General features: G+C 39.8%; 1 protein-coding gene and 1 long non-coding RNA gene across 2 annotated transcripts in view; one reads left to right on the top strand and one right to left on the bottom strand.

Moving 5' to 3' along the window:
* Positions 1-15,243, top strand: part of nudcd1 (NudC domain containing 1) — a 57,218-nt gene extending 41,975 nt beyond the window's left edge. Inside the window, exons 7-10 of the mRNA XM_034160939.1 lie at positions 223-367; positions 3,323-3,448; positions 14,125-14,284; positions 14,824-15,243. Of these exons, the coding sequence (XP_034016830.1) occupies positions 223-367; positions 3,323-3,448; positions 14,125-14,284; positions 14,824-15,113 (721 nt within the window). The 3' untranslated portion in view covers positions 15,114-15,243. The remainder of the gene's footprint in view (positions 1-222; positions 368-3,322; positions 3,449-14,124; positions 14,285-14,823) is intronic.
* Positions 9,099-15,790, bottom strand: LOC117501964. Its single transcript, XR_004558143.1, has 3 exons — positions 15,289-15,790; positions 13,129-13,130; positions 9,099-9,113 (listed from the first exon to the last, which is right to left on the bottom strand). It is a non-coding gene; the product is annotated as an uncharacterized LOC117501964 (long non-coding RNA).
* Positions 15,791-16,184: the final 394 nt, after the last annotated feature.

Genomic DNA, 16,184 nt, shown 5'->3' with positions numbered 1-16,184 from the left:
TTATTGTGCACTCACATACTGTACACATTTTACAGGTGCAGCCTCCTGTTTAAGTAACAAAAGAGTTTGCGGCACAGGAGAAGTAGTATTTCTAGCTGTGTAACACATGTTAGAAATAGATTATCCTTGTTAAAAGTTTGTGGAAAAATGACCCAGATATCTTAATAAGATAATGAGCATACATATGTTTTTTGCTTCTTTTTTTTTTTTCCCGTCTCCCAGCCTGGAGGTGACCCTTCAGAAGCGCAGCGAGGGGCTCATGTGGCCGGAGGTGGTGATGGGCGATCGGCGAGGAGAGTATGTCATGAGTGATGAGCAGGCTGCCCTCATCCATGAGAGACTGACCCATCTGACCTCTGAAGACCTCGTGAGTCTGACACACTCTGCTGTGCTTAAAGGGACTTTTTTTTTTTTCTTTTTGTCATCATTGTTAGAAAATATCATAATACTGTCTGCAGTACCTGCCTTTCCACACACCAAACTACAACCTTTTATAAAGTGGTGGTGTTCTATCCAGAACTATGCATAATGTCTTCCTGGGCCAATGTGCCACCTGACATCTCACCAGTGGCGGCTGGCCCATAGGGGGCGCTAGAGCGCTGCCCTCCTAGATGTGGAGGAGAAAAGTCATAATATATATATATTTAAAAAGTATTATCAATGTCAGTTTTACTTAATAGTATGTGCCTACATGTAATATGAATGATTAAAACAACACTTCCTCCAACTGACTCTCATTCAACAGTGCATTTCCACAGACAGAAGCAGAGAACGTATTGTTCCTCGTCTTGGGCGATCATTCAAAGCGCCCTTGAAGTGCAGAGAAATAACCAATTGTATGTAGTTGCTAGGGAAAATTAATAAATATTTGGCAAATCAACATTGCCAAAATTAATGGCTTTGGGGCGCCGGAATTTTAGCCCTTGCTACAAAAATGCGGGAACATTAGATTGCTACAGTCAGTGATACACGTGACGCTGCAGCTGCTGCTGCTGTCAGTCAGTCGGGCAGGAAGAGATGATGGTGACGACGACATTTGGATTATATTTATTTATTTTTATTTTGTCTCCGTGTGTTTTGCTGGAGTAAGTTGAAGAACTCTTCAGAGGTTTAAAACGGGACAAAACTAATCAAATCAATGACACCAAAGTTTGGCGGGGATCCTTTTGGAGGCGCATGGAGGTGCGCACATCAGATCTTTCTCGTGGTTTAATTTCAATTGCACATCCCGGTTGGAGGTGAGTCGTTTGTCTGACTCGTTATAAACCGTGTCAGGCTTCATTCACACTGTCAGCGCGCACACGTCACGGAGGCTGCTGATCTGCGCTCTTTACTGCGGGGTGGAAAGGAGCGCATCCACCTGTGCCAGCTGCGGACTGACTCCTCTGGATCCACTTCAGCTCAGGTGAGCTGACGAGCTGCTCGGATTTATTCCCGAATGTTGCTCCTGGTGTGGAAACGAGGATGAAAATTTAAGATAAAACGAATGAGTGATGATTTTTTTGTTTGTTTGTTTTAGGGGGTCAAAGCTGTGATCTTTTTTGGGACAGCAGACCAGTTATAATGGTAATAGGGGAGGCCGGGGCTGTTTGTAACAGTGTTCAAAGCTGCAGCCATGCTGGTATTTTGATTTCACTTTACACGTTATGAGGATCAGTTCACAGAAGTGAAATATTCTTTGGAGTATTCCACACTCTAAAACAAATTATTTGCTCAGTTTAAAAACAAAACAAAACCCTAAAATAGCAATTTACATGTTTTTTAAAGCAAATGACACAAAGGATTAATATCACATTACATACAAGCCACCAATCAAATGACAAGGATCTATTTAGGCGTTATATAAAAATAATTACCTTTGAGACAAGAATCCATATGCATTTTCCACCGTACAACGTGCATGAGACAACTTGTCGCTGTAGATAATTTCTCTGTGATTCTGGGAGCGATGAGAGAATGGTTTCATCAGCCATGTTCTGAGAGCAAATGCGTCATCAGCTTCAAAATTATATGGCACAAGCTTTAATTTGTATATTGGCACAATGAATTTTGCGACAGTGTAGGGATCTAATTCATGCAAGTGTCAAGGTGGCTTTTTCAAAGATGGCTTTAGTCATAGTGACAAAATACTTCAAAGTAACAAAGTCCAAAAAGGATTATACTTACTGAACAAAGACAATGAAAAACAGTTCAAAGTAACAAAGTCCAAAAAGGATTATACTTACTGAACAAAGACAATGAAAAACAGTGACAGGACTGGAAAGAACCAACCAGCAAATGAAAAGACAGACAGGTGAGGTTTATAAACAGGAGAACTAATGAGTGACAGGTGTGAAAACGGAAATACTGGAGACACAAGAAGCAAACAGGTAGACCTGGAACTAAACAAGGTGGACATCACGGGGGAGTGTGAAAATACACTTGATCATGAAATACAATCCAAAATATAACAACATTAAATGCCAGAAACAAATGAGGACCAAACCATAATCAATAACTAAACAAGCGGGGAGCCACAAGAACCTTGGACGAACAGGAACTAAAGGAACGTACAAATACCACACCACAGATTAACAAAAATGCCCATTAATCAAAGAACCAAAGATAATATACACAGAAGTGAGGAAGGTGAGGAACCACAGAGAGCCAACGCAACATGGAGACCGACAGTGGAGGCACACGCCCACCACCGCCACATACTCTGAAACAAGATGACACCTGGACACGCACAAACCCCCTCACTCACACCCACACGCACAGACGCACGCGGACTGTGAGTGCACATAAAGGACTCACAACCATACACGCCCACACACACAACTTCACACACCTCATCACACACACAGATACCGGGAGACATAAGGCCAGGTTGCGAGGGGCGGGGCCATCTGACCTCAAGGATAAGGCGGTTGCCGCGCACGGCTGACGGGGTAACCATGGCAACCATATGCGGCAGGGGAACGCGAGAGGAGACGGGTAGAAATATTCATTCACACACCCACATGCACAACCTCAAAACATACACAGAGGGGAGCTGCACGTATGTACATAAACATGCACGCAGGGCACTGGAGGGAAAGACATGCTCACCACACACACACAGGACTCAAACGTGACTGCCTCTGTCTTCTGTCTCTTCACACTCTCCTCTCACGTGTTCTACAGATATTTTAGCCACTTCCTTCCTCACCCTCTCACTTCAGTCGTATCAGACCACTTGAGGGCTTTGGTGCAAATGGAGGCTTTTACATGCTAATACATGCAGACTGACAGTGTAAGTGCAGCTTGTGCTCTGCTCTCCTGTTCCTCTTTTATTGCACAGATCGTGAACCCTGATGGGGCCAAGCCTGCTTGTAACCCTCAGGAACTGGAGGAGTGCGATCGGTTCCCAGAAGACAGCTTCAGCCTCACACACTTTGATGGCGAGTTGCTGAAACCCACTCAGGTGGTAAGTAACACGTCTGTTCTTGAGATGAATCCTGCAAAGTCTGAGCATCGCAGTTTAGTAAGTAAGTAGGTTTATTTATATAGCACCTTTCAAGATAGAAATCACAAAGTGCTTCACATAAGAACAGAGAAATTAAAAACAGCAGAAACATAAAACCATAAAAACTAGGTAAAAGCCAGCATATACAAAAGGGTCTTTAGCTTCACTTTAAATGTTTCAACAGAGTCCACGGAGCGTAGGTCCAAAGGCAATGCATTCCACATTTTAGGTGCCACCACCTCGAAAGCACAGTCTCCCCTCGTCTTCAGTCTTGTCCTAGGCACAACCAATAGGCCCAGGTCCGAAGACCACAGAGACCTACTTGTCACATATGGATGTAATAGCTCAGTGATATAAGATGGCATTTGACCATGCAGAGCTCTAAAAGTCAGTACTAGAATTTTAAATTGGAGTCTGAAATCAATCAATCAATCAATTTTTTTTTATATAGCGCCAAATCACAACAAACAGTTGCCCCAAGGCGCTTTATATTGTAAGGCAAGGCCATACAATAATTATGTAAAACCCCAACGGTCAAAACGACCCCCTGTGAGCAAGCACTTGGCTACAGTGGGAAGGAAAAACTCCCTTTTAACAGGAAGAAACCTCCAGCAGAACCAGGCTCAGGGAGGGACAGTCTTCTGCTGGGACTGGTTGGGGCTGAGGGAGAGAACCAGGAAAAAGACATGCTGTGGAGGGGAGCAGAGATCGATCACTAATGATTAAATGCAGAGTGGTGCATACAGAGCAAAAGGAGAAAGAAACAGTGCATCATGGGAACCCCCCAGCAGTCTACGTCTATAGCAGCATAACTAAGGGATGGTTTAGGGTCACCTGATCCAGCCCTAACTATAAGCTTTAGCAAAAAGGAAAGTTTTAAGCCTAATCTTAAAAGTAGAGAGGGTGTCTGTCTCCCTGATCTGAATTGGGAGCTGGTTCCACAGGAGAGGAGCCTGAAAGCTGAAGGCTCTGCCTCCCATTCTACTCTTACAAACCCTAGGAACTACAAGTAAGCCTGCAGTCTGAGAGCGAAGCGCTCTATTGGGGTGATATGGTACTACGAGGTCCCTAAGATAAGATGGGACCTGATTATTCAAAACCTTATAAGTAAGAAGAAGAATTTTAAATTCTATTCTAGAATTAACAGGAAGCCAATGAAGAGAGGCCAATATGGGTGAGATATGCTCTCTCCTTCTAGTCCCCGTCAGCACTCTAGCTGCAGCATTTTGAATTAACTGAAGGCTTTTTAGGGAACTTTTAGGACAACCTGATAATAATGAATTACAATAGTCCAGCCTAGAGGAAATAAATGCATGAATTAGTTTTTCAGCATCACTCTGAGACAAGACCTTTCTGATTTTAGAGATATTGCGTAAATGCAAAAAAGCAGTCCTACATATTTGTTTAATATGCGCTTTGAATGACATATCCTGATCAAAAATGACTCCAAGATTTCTCACAGTATTACTAGAGGTCAGGGTAATGCCATCCAGAGTAAGGATCTGGTTAGACACCATGTTTCTAAGATTTGTGGGGCCAAGTACAATAACTTCAGTTTTATCTGAGTTTAAAAGCAGGAAATTAGAGGTCATCCATGTCTTTATGTCTGTAAGACAATCCTGCAGTTTAGCTAATTGGTGTGTGTCCTCTGGCTTCATGGATAGATAAAGCTGGGTATCATCTGCGTAACAATGAAAATTTAAGCAATACCATCTAATAATACTGCCTAAGGGAAGCATGTATAAAGTGAATAAAATTGGTCCTAGCACAGAACCTTGTGGAACTCCATAATTAACTTTAGTCTGTGAAGAAGATTCCCCATTTACATGAACAAATTGTAATCTATTAGACAAATATGATTCAAACCACCGCAGCGCAGTGCCTTTAATACCTATGGCATGCTCTAATCTCTGTAATAAAATTTTATGGTCAACAGTATCAAAAGCAGCACTGAGGTCTAACAGAACAAGCACAGAGATGAGTCCACTGTCCGAGGCCATAAGAAGATCATTTGTAACCTTCACTAATGCTGTTTCTGTACTATGGTGAATTCTAAAACCTGACTGAAACTCTTCAAATAGACCATTCCTCTGCAGATGATCAGTTAGCTGTTTTACAACTACCCTTTCAAGAATTTTTGAGAGAAAAGGAAGGTTGGAGATTGGCCTATAATTAGCTAAGATAGCTGGGTCAAGTGATGGCTTTTTAAGTAATGGTTTAATTACTGCCACCTTAAAAGCCTGTGGTACATAGCCAACTAACAAAGACAGATTGATCATATTTAAGATCGAAGCATTAAATAATGGTAGGGCTTCCTTGAGCAGGCTGGTAGGAATGGGGTCTAATAAACATGTTGATGGTTTGGATGAAGTAACTAATGAAAATAACTCAGACAGAACAATCGGAGAGAAAGAGTCTAACCAAATACCGGCATCACTGAAAGCAGCCAAAGATAACGATACGTCTTTGGGATGGTTATGAGTAATTTTTTCTCTAATAGTTAAAATTTTGTTAGCAAAGAAAGTCATGAAGTCATTACTAGTTAAAGTTAATGGAATACTCAGCTCAATAGAGCTCTGACTCTTTGTCAGCCTGGCTACAGTGCTGAAAAGAAACCTGGGGTTGTTCTTATTTTCTTCAATTAGTGATGAGTAGAAAGATGTCCTAGCTTTACGGAGGGCTTTTTTATAGAGCAACAGACTCTTTTTCCAGGCTAAGTGAAGATCTTCTAAATTAGTGAGACGCCATTTCCTCTCCAACTTACGGGTTATCTGCTTTAAGCTACGAGTTTGTGAGTTATACCACGGAGTCAGACACTTCTGATTTAAAGCTCTCTTTTTCAGAGGAGCTACAGCATCCAAAGTTGTCTTCAATGAGGATGTAAAACTATTGACGAGATACTCTATCTCCCTTACAGAGTTTAGGTAGCTACTCTGCACTGTGTTGGTATATGGCATTAGAGAACATAAAGAAGGAATCATATCCTTAAACCTAGTTACAGCGCTTTCTGAAAGACTTCTAGTGTAATGAAACTTATTCCCCACTGCTGGGTAGTCCATCAGAGTAAATGTAAATGTTATTAAGAAATGATCAGACAGAAGGGAGTTTTCAGGGAATACTGTTAAGTCTTCTATTTCCATACCATAAGTCAGAACAAGATCTAAGATATGATTAAAGTGGTGGGTGGACTCATTTACTTTTTGAGCAAAGCCAATAGAGTCTAATAATAGATTAAATGCAGTGTTGAGGCTGTCATTCTCAGCATCTGTGTGGATGTTAAAATCGCCCACTATAATTATCTTATCTGAGCTAAGCACTAAGTCAGACAAAAGGTCTGAAAATTCACAGAGAAACTCACAGTAGCGACCAGGTGGACGATAGATAATAACAAATAAAACTGGTTTTTGGGACTTCCAATTTGGATGGACAAGACTAAGAGACAAGGTTTCAAATGAATTAAAGCTCTGTCTGGGTTTTTGATTAATTAATAAGCTGGAATGGAAGATTGCTGCTAATCCTCCGCCCCGGCCCGTGCTACGAGCATTCTGACAGTTAGTGTGACTCGGGGGTGTTGACTCATTTAAACTAACATAAATGGATGGGGAGCCAGTGCAAGGAGGAGAGGATTGGGGTTATATGTAAAATATCATTTGAAACTCTGAGAAGGGCAGTTTCTGTAGAGTGCAAGTGGCGGAACCCAGACTGGAATTTATCAAGAATATTATGTTCAGCTAAAACCTCATTAAGCTGTTTGGCCACCACTTTCTCTAAGACTTTGGAAATAAAAGGCAACTTTGAAATTGGTCTAAAATTTTGAAGGAGTGAAGGATCAGCATTAGGCTTTTTTAAAAGAGGGTGAATAACTGCCTGTTTAAAATACTGAGGGACATAGCCGGAAAGCAGTGATCTATTTATTATCGATAAAACAACCGGGCCAATAGAATGGAAGGCCTTTTTTAAAAAAGGAGGTAGGGACAATATCAAGTGGGCAGGAGGAAGGTTTCAGTGATATAGGTTTAAAACTATCCAGAACTGATGGCCGGGTAATATAGGGAACAGAAGAAGAAAGAGAGGGATTAATATTTGCCCTGATATCACGAATTTTGCTGATAAAAAAGGACAAAAAATTGTCACAGTCTTCATTTGACTGAATGATAGCAGCAGGAGATGCAGGTGTAACAATGTCTTTGATTGTGTCAAACAAAATTTTTGGATTCTGTCGGCTGTTAGAAATTAAAGTGGAAAAATAAGCAGCCCTCGCATCTTTCACCATATTATTAAAAGAGATTAAAAGCTCCTTTAAATGAAGGAGGTGGACCTGGAGCTTTGTAGATTTCCACAACCGCTCCACTTTCCGACATGATCTCTTAACGCTGCGAATACTGTCATTCATCCAGGGGGAGGAGTTATTCAGAGGGGCGTGTCTGGTTTTAAAAGGAGCCACTCTGTCCAAAATTGAGAGACAATGATGATTAAAAGAATTAACTAAAATATCAACATCATCTGAACTAAACAACTCAAGGATAAAAGCAGCAGAAAATACATCTGCAGTAAAATGATTAAAAATGCGAGAGCAGATCACAGGAGGAGCAGACGGACAATCCAGATTAAGAGACAAATTAAAAATAATACAAACATGATCAGAAATAAAAATATCCTCAGAATAAATAGACTCAATATTAAGACCCAGAGTAAAACAAGATCCAAAACATGACCTTTGCTGTGTGTGGGGCCAGACACGTGTTGGATCAAGTTGAAAGATTCCATCAGACTGATGAATTTAGCAGCAGATTTATCAGAAGCATCAACATGGAAATTAAAATCACCAACAATTAAAAGTCTGGACAGCTTGAGAATTGTAGATAAAAACTCACTAAAATTCCTTGAGGAAGGAAGTGCATTGACCAGGTGGACGATATATTAAAACACAATAAAAAGGATTAGTTCTCCCAACTTTTAACATCAGTGATTCAAAAGATGGAAACGATTCTGAACTCACACGTCGACACACAAAGCTGGTCCTACAGACCGCAGCAAGTCCGCCACCACGTCCATACAAACGCGGCGAGCTGAAGAATCGGAAATTTTTGGGACAGAGTTCAATGAGGGGGGCGTGTTCCATTTCCCTCTGCCAGGTTTCAGTTAGAAACAAAAATTCCAGGTCCTTGGAGCGAATATTCAAAATGAAAGTCTTGTTATCAACGGAGCGCGCATTTAACAGCGCCATCCTGAGTGGAGCTGCAGCTGGATTCTCCACAGCAGACTGCCGGGGGAAGGCACACAGGACCTGCGGAGACGAACCACTTCGCCTGCGGGTTTCACACGCCAGTGGGGGGGCCACCACAGCCACAGGAAAATCAGGAAACACCTGACGGAGACAGCAGGGCCGCCGGTGATGATCCAGTGAGGGAGATGGGCATTTTACATTTTATGTCATTTCTTTGGGTTCTTGCATCATTCATCCCTGACACTCACTGCGTCATCCCCAGTGAGCAGACGTGTTTGGGACCGGCACTGCAACAAGTCACTTGATTAAAGAATTCCACAAAGGCCTAGTAATGAAGTAGCAAGAACGCTCTCTTCATTTCCATAATCCTTGTGATTTGCAATGTTGAGACAACTCAAACTTTGTGGTAGATATTTTTATTTTGTTTTTGTTTTTTTTTTTTTTTTTATGAAGGCTGTTCTGTTTTGAAGGAGCTTTTCTCATCACTTTATTGAAATGATTTTTTTTTTTTTTTTTTTTTTTGTCTGAGCTGCAGGAGCTTTCAAGGTCACATTGGATTTAGAGTCCAGGCTTTTAAACTGAATATTAAAATCAAAGAATATGTTCACACAGTCTGACTTTGAAATCTGTTTTGTCAAAAAGAAGCAAAAAAAGTTATAAATTACTATAAACAAGGCTCATCATGTTTCTCGAACCCAGCATTTTCAAATTACATTTGTTCAGCCATTATTCCAAAATATGAAAAAATAGATTAAAAGATAGGGCCTTGTGCCTAGGTTAAAAATTTGACTCAGTGCTTATCCTGTATATGTGGATATTTGGAATGGCTGGTCCAAGAAATTGTTTAAATATACACCAGTAGGAAAACCTAAGTCATATTTCACCCTTCTGCTGCTGATGATGTTGGGTGACCCGGAAAGGTGAAACTCATTTGTAATGGTGATTATGAGCAAATAGTTAATGTGAAGTCATATATTGCATTTCTTTTGTTTTTAAGCAAAGAAAAAATACACTTACTCTCAATAAATAATTATAATTTAACATGTCAACGTATGGCTGACACTTTCCCAGGTAAAAACCTGTCTCAGTAGTCAAAAGTGAATCCTTTCATTATGAAACTAGAGCACCGTGCTCATAGAGCGCAAACCTCAACCAATACTAGTTGACAGTTCCACAAAATTTTACCATAGAAAAAAATTTTGAAGGTCAACATCCTGTAGAAGTAGCTTTTCATGAGATAAATTAGATGTGGTCAAATGTCGGGAGCATGTATTTAGTTCATGCACTTCAATGTTTTTTGTTTGTTTGTGGTGTTGTCAGTTTTTTTTCCAACTTTTTTGGTTTCTGAATTCTTTTTCAGATAATTTTCACAGAACATTGGTTATCTCTGCTGTGCACAATTTGTCATTGCATTTTGGCACTTGGTTTCCATCTGATAACTGATTGCTTCCCCCATATTTTATGATGAAATAATGCTGAATTTATGTGGAAATGATTGTTGTACAAAAGCTTCAGATTTCTGTAGCTGAGATAGATGATGATTGGAGTGCAGTTTGAAGCAGAAACGAGGTGATAATCAGTGAATCACTGCTGACGCTCAGAAATGACTCATGCGCAGTGAAGGTCAGATGGACTGATTTTTAGGGCAGACTGTTCAAACTTTGTCAGGTGATACTGAGTGTCAGTTTACACCTCACTTTCAAATGTGAGAGTGAATGGGGCATATTTGATTAAGATATAATGTAAAATATGCATTAAATAGGGCTTTCAATGTTAAATTTAAATTGCCACAAAGTCTGTAATCTGGATCAAACCCTGTCAGTCGACAAAGGATAATATCCTACATAATGCTGTGAAATATTTAAAAATAATCAATCTTTTTTTTTTTTTTTTGACAGTTATGAATTTTTGAAAATTCATTCAATGGTAAAGAAATTGATTTTTCCAAACTTTGACCTTTGACCTTGAAAATTGAATCACTTCTTGCCTACCAGGATAAGGATCTTCAGTAAGAATTTCATAACGATATATGAACAGTTGCGGGCTCCAGGCTGTTCACAAACAGACAAGCAAACAGGGGCGATAACATGACGTCCTGCGTAATAAAACTCTAACATTAACTATTCAGTTTGAGGGGCTTTGTTTTCTCCCATCTGTATGAAATAATTAATATGAGTAATGTTTTTTTTTTTCACCTCTCTGTATTTATTCCACAAATGGTAATCGTACTTTTACCATCAGGCTCTTGTAGGACATTCAGGGCTGTTTGTTCCATTGGTGCCTCCATGCAGGCAGGTTTTCTTTTTTCTTTCTTTTTTTTTTTCTTTTTTTTTTTACACCTCATCCAGGAAGCTTTATCCTTTTTATTCTTTACTTTCGACTCTTAACTGTATCCATTTTTTCGCTTCTATCTCTTGCCGGATGTATTATTTTGTCGCCACCCCAACTTATTTTTTATATATATATTTTTTAAAGAGAAACCCTTTCATCTAAAATTTGGTAACTGCTCTTTTTATTTGCCATCTATGTCCATTTGCTTCTGTTTGGTTCCAGTCCCTATTGAAAAGCAGAATAATGGTCTTTCTGTTTGTGCTATTGATTGAGGCTGAGTCACATCCACTGTGGCCGTCTCTAAGACCCTTTTCAAAAGATATTTACATATTTGCTCACTGAAAATGTCATACATGCTTTCATTTGAAAAGCAAACCGACTTGGTGAGACTTTGACAGAACAGCACAGAACACTAAGAAATAACCCTTTGGACAGCAGGTAACATAATACTGATATTTGTGCTGTGGGCTCTGTGTATGTGAGTTGCACAGATTAAAAAAAAACCTTTCATTTTTACCGATGTTCACTGTGAATTGCGAAAAATGAGATTAGTTCAGTTTTCGTTCTAACTCTGTTTTGTGTGTCACAGATCTCACAGTTCAGTGCTTCCTGTTTAGTCCAGCAAAACCTAGGGACCTTTTTCTAAAAGGTAAAGTTGAGCACCTTTGCCAGGAGAAGGCCTGTCGACAAACACTCGATGATGAAGCCGGAGAGCGTTTCAGCTGCTATTACAACTGTTGTTATTGCACCATCAGATGCCATCCTCTCTTCTCTCTTACTATTTTTACAAATGCGGCAGCTTTTCATCAATAAAAGCACAGGATTTTTTTAATGTACACTGAAAAACTTGATTTTTGCAGTCACTGTAACTATATGTGTAGAAGTACTACTTGCCTATTCCGATTACAGAATTGAATCTAATGCACAACAAAGCTTTATGACATATTAACAATTACGTATCAAACATCTTGTATAGATATTAAGTCTCAGTTCTTGCATAATCTGTTGAAATTTGATGTCTTTTTTTAAACTTTGAATTGTACAGCAATTTGTCTTATCTTGAAAGCACTTTATAAATAAGATGATCTTTTTTTCAGTTTATACTTTAAAATATGTTACAGAAAATCACCTGTTTCAACACTTTACTGATATTGTTATGAATAGTACCTGAATTACACACAAAACCCCCACAACATTAAATGCTGAAAAAAGTGTGTGTTGATATTGGATAGAGTTCTTTTTTTACCTGCAGGTTGACATCTGAGCAGAGTTATCTTTTGCACACAATATTTGATAAGAATCTCCTGGTACTTCAGACCTGAGCTTATCTTTAGTTTTGGTTATTGTTGTGTGTTTAGAAAAGCTTACGAGTTTCTCTGTTTTGCAGAGATTAAGGTGGATGCAGACTGTAGATTCCAACGGTCAGTCAGACGCACTGTTCTGCTGCTGGCTTTAAAGAAAGTAAAGAAAACTGTCTTATTTTATCAGTCATTTTTGTTACTGGGTTTGCTTCAAGGTTAGACTGAGTTTCCAAAAATTTGGACAGATTTATAATTATTGGGGAAAGCGATAAAACAAATGAAGACTGATACATTCTCACCTTATTATTTCTGATTCTGAGTGACCAGGTTTCAAATGTAATCATGTGTTTTGTTTTTTTTCCTACTCCAAGATGCACCGATCAAACTGCTCGTTTCCATTGCACTCTAGTTGTCGTTGAACATTTCCGTTCGGCATCTCAAAGGTTTGACACTTGAATTGAAGTTATGTGCTTGAGTTTTTGTGTGAGATGACCTGAGAAGGTTTAATGCTGCCAGCTGGCACTTCTTGTTTTGCACAGTGTTGATGTTGGAACAGTTGAGTTCAGAGCAGTGCACCGTGAAGGGCTGAGTATGTTTTAGCAACAGATGACATTAATGATTTATTAGCTGTTCTCAAGCCGCTGTGCGATCCTATATAATTCTTTAGGTCCGTTGACGTCGGTATATACCTCCACCTTTAATGACCAGGTCAAAACTTTGTCTGAAAAAATAAACGCCTGCCTTAAATAAGTGCCGGGTATTATGTGCATTAAAAACATTACATCTGGTCACGTCACTGTTTTTTTTCTAAGTCTGCTGCAGAGTCATACCTTATATCCTAAAGCCTGATTTACATTTCTACAGCTCCATAACTTCGTGGTCATGCACTGACATTGACATGCGCATGACCCTTTTAAAGTTCTCCATCGTGTTAGTGGGTGTTTTGATGCAATTTACAGCATGAATAGTGGCTTTTTTCTGGATCAATTTGTCCCGCAACATGCTCCACTTCTTTATACAATCATCAGTCTCCAAACCAATGGTACGGTACGTACAATTTCCATCATGAATTGCAGGTCATTTGAGTGTCTTTTCAGTGTTGTAAAATTCGTCATATTTGTAGACTTTTCTGCCAAATGTATTTGATCCATGATTGAAATGTAACTGGTGTGTGCACTGCAAAAACTTTTAAAATATGACAGGAGAGGAAAGAGTGAACACCTAAAAGTGACAAATCACAGCCCTTGCAGTCTCCGTTGTTTAACAGATGCGTGTCAGGCTACGAGGAGGGTTCGCAGCCATGCAGAGGGCTCTGATCTAAAGCGGTTGTCTTTGGTTTGCTACACCCAGGGATGTGTGTGAAACGTAACACCATATGACGGCAAGCAGCATTTTAATAATTGCCGTCCTTAAATAAAGGCCTGCCTCCTTTAGGTGCCTGGTCTGAACATGGTTTGAAAAAAAATTAATGCCCGGGCTTTAAATCGAGGAAATACGGTATGTCAGATTTTTTTATTTTTTCCTCTATCCGAACAAATGGTATCAGACTAGACTAGCAGGTGGACTTGCATCAGATACAGTTATCTACAGAAGAATCAGGCACACATGTAGGTGGACTTTTATTTCTGTAAGGAACCTTTTATTCAGTAAAGGTTTTTATCCTGTAATGATGAGCATCCTACACCCACCTTAATCACTGCGCAGCCTCTGGGTTCTCCTCGTCCCAGTAATGTTTCATGAAATGCGCTAAATAAATCTTGCCTCCTTTCTGTCTGCAGGTGAATCTTGGGAGCCACCAGTACCAGTTCACAGTTAACGTGGACCCATCTGAAATGCCATGTCTCTGCCTCCGTCACGACGTCGATGCCCTGGTGTGGCAGCCGCGACCTGAACAACTCAGCAACATGTGGGAACACATTTCCACTTTCAATGCCTTGGGTAAGAACTTAAACCAAAATTATGATAATAATATTGGGCTTGATTTATCCACAGACAAGAAAAAAAAAAAAACTTTGCGTTTACAAAAACAGAAAACTGTGAGTTGGTGTGGTGGTAGTTTTGGTATCTTGGCTGAATTTTTAGTTTTGATGAATATTTGCATTTGGCCAGTTGAATTGTTCATTCTTTCTGCTTTTGAACTCTGTTTCCGCTGTCATCACGCCATGTTTGTACCAGTCATACTGCAGGGAATTTGTAAATGGCTGCAGTAAAAGCAGGGCATTTATCAACACTCTCGCAGTGTAGAAACACAACGAATGTATGGAATTAAAGTGTGAAACGAGACAGTGAGCAGCTCTTGTATTCTGCAAAACATTGCTGGTTTTGTAAATCGTCAGTTTTCAATTCTTACACTTTGTTCCTTTGTAAGTGCTGCTGTTCATTCTGACAATTTCTACTAAAAATTTAAACCCCTTCTCCTCATTATCAACCCCCCCCCCCCCCCCCCACACACACACACACACACACACTGATCCCAGGTTATGTCCAGGCTTCCAATCGGGAGAAGAAGTTTTCAACCTGCGCACCGAACTTCTCCTACGCGGCTGTTTGCGAGTGTCTGCGCCGCGTCTTCATCTACTATCAGCCGTCACCGATTGACACGGTGCTTTTTAACAGGAAGCAGGGCCGCCACGTAGCACAGGTTGCCAAGCAACAAGTGGCCAGCCTGGACTCCAGTAAACCAATATTGGGCTTCAGAGCAACCAATGAGAGACTGTTTGTCTTAACCTCAAGTCATCTCTTTGTTCTAAAGGTCAATAATAATTAGATTTGGGTTTCTGAGTTTCAGGTTTCCATCTTCTTACCTGCCCGGAGTGCAACCATTCCAAAATCAGAAATGTCTTCATATGCAAATTTCTTCTATATTTGTCTGCAGTAAATTCAGTGTCCAACAAAATCTTAAGTTTTGTGAAACTTCTATAAGAATGAGATGTAAAAAAGACATCTTTCACATCTAATCCACAATTTTCAAGATGTTCAAGAAGAAATCAGTGGTTAATTCTCAAATAAACTGAACTTGGAAATGAAAAAATAAATAAATAAGTGTATTTTAACATCTGTGTGTGTGTGTATTTATTTGCTCGTGCGTCTGAACTGTCAGAATGGTGGTGTATGATTCGTGTGACAGAGCACGAGCAGCGTGTACCATACTGCACGAGAGCAGCACAAGGGGTTTGGAGCTAATTGTGTGTATTTGCCCATTTGCATTAGTGCCACCTTCAATTTTGCAAAATATGTTCAAGATACAGAACTACTCATGAGACAGGTTAAAATAAAAGTCTTTCACTTCCATTATTAAAGGTTGTCAATCACCAGGTAAAAGCAACATCAACAATTTTACAGTAACTGAACATTTTGAAGAAAACTGAAGCAGCTACTCAGGAAAGCAGAGAAACGTCTTGGAAGACCAACAAAAAAAATCAAGTCACTCAAGTGACAGCTAAAGCTCATGTCACTTGAGTTACTGTTTCTGAACTTTTTTATACATTTCACTGTGTTGTTCCAGTTGTGGGTAGTTTGCAATGTTGTATAGTAATGAAGTAAAAATACTTAACTTCTGTACTTAAGTACGTTTTGGGAGACTTTGTACTTGTTTTTTTTAATTCAGCTTACTTTCACTTTTACTTCACTACATTTCCAACCTTAATTGCATACATTTTCTATTCGCCATGCCGTTACTCGTTAAAAAAAAAACACACACACGAAAAAAGTTGTTTTCACCCAGAGACACCACTGATTACTAGTGACTGCAACGAAGTCAGGCGGATTTGTCATGAGGTATGTCCGATAGGCTTTTTTTCAGTTGCGCACTTGGGGGGGTGTTTGTCAGGAAAATGAT

The sequence above is a fragment of the Thalassophryne amazonica genome, chromosome 20 (assembly GCF_902500255.1).
Source record: "Thalassophryne amazonica chromosome 20, fThaAma1.1, whole genome shotgun sequence".
In the NCBI taxonomy this organism is placed as follows: domain Eukaryota; kingdom Metazoa; phylum Chordata; class Actinopteri; order Batrachoidiformes; family Batrachoididae; genus Thalassophryne; species Thalassophryne amazonica.
This window is presented reverse-complemented; position numbering and strand designations above follow the sequence as displayed.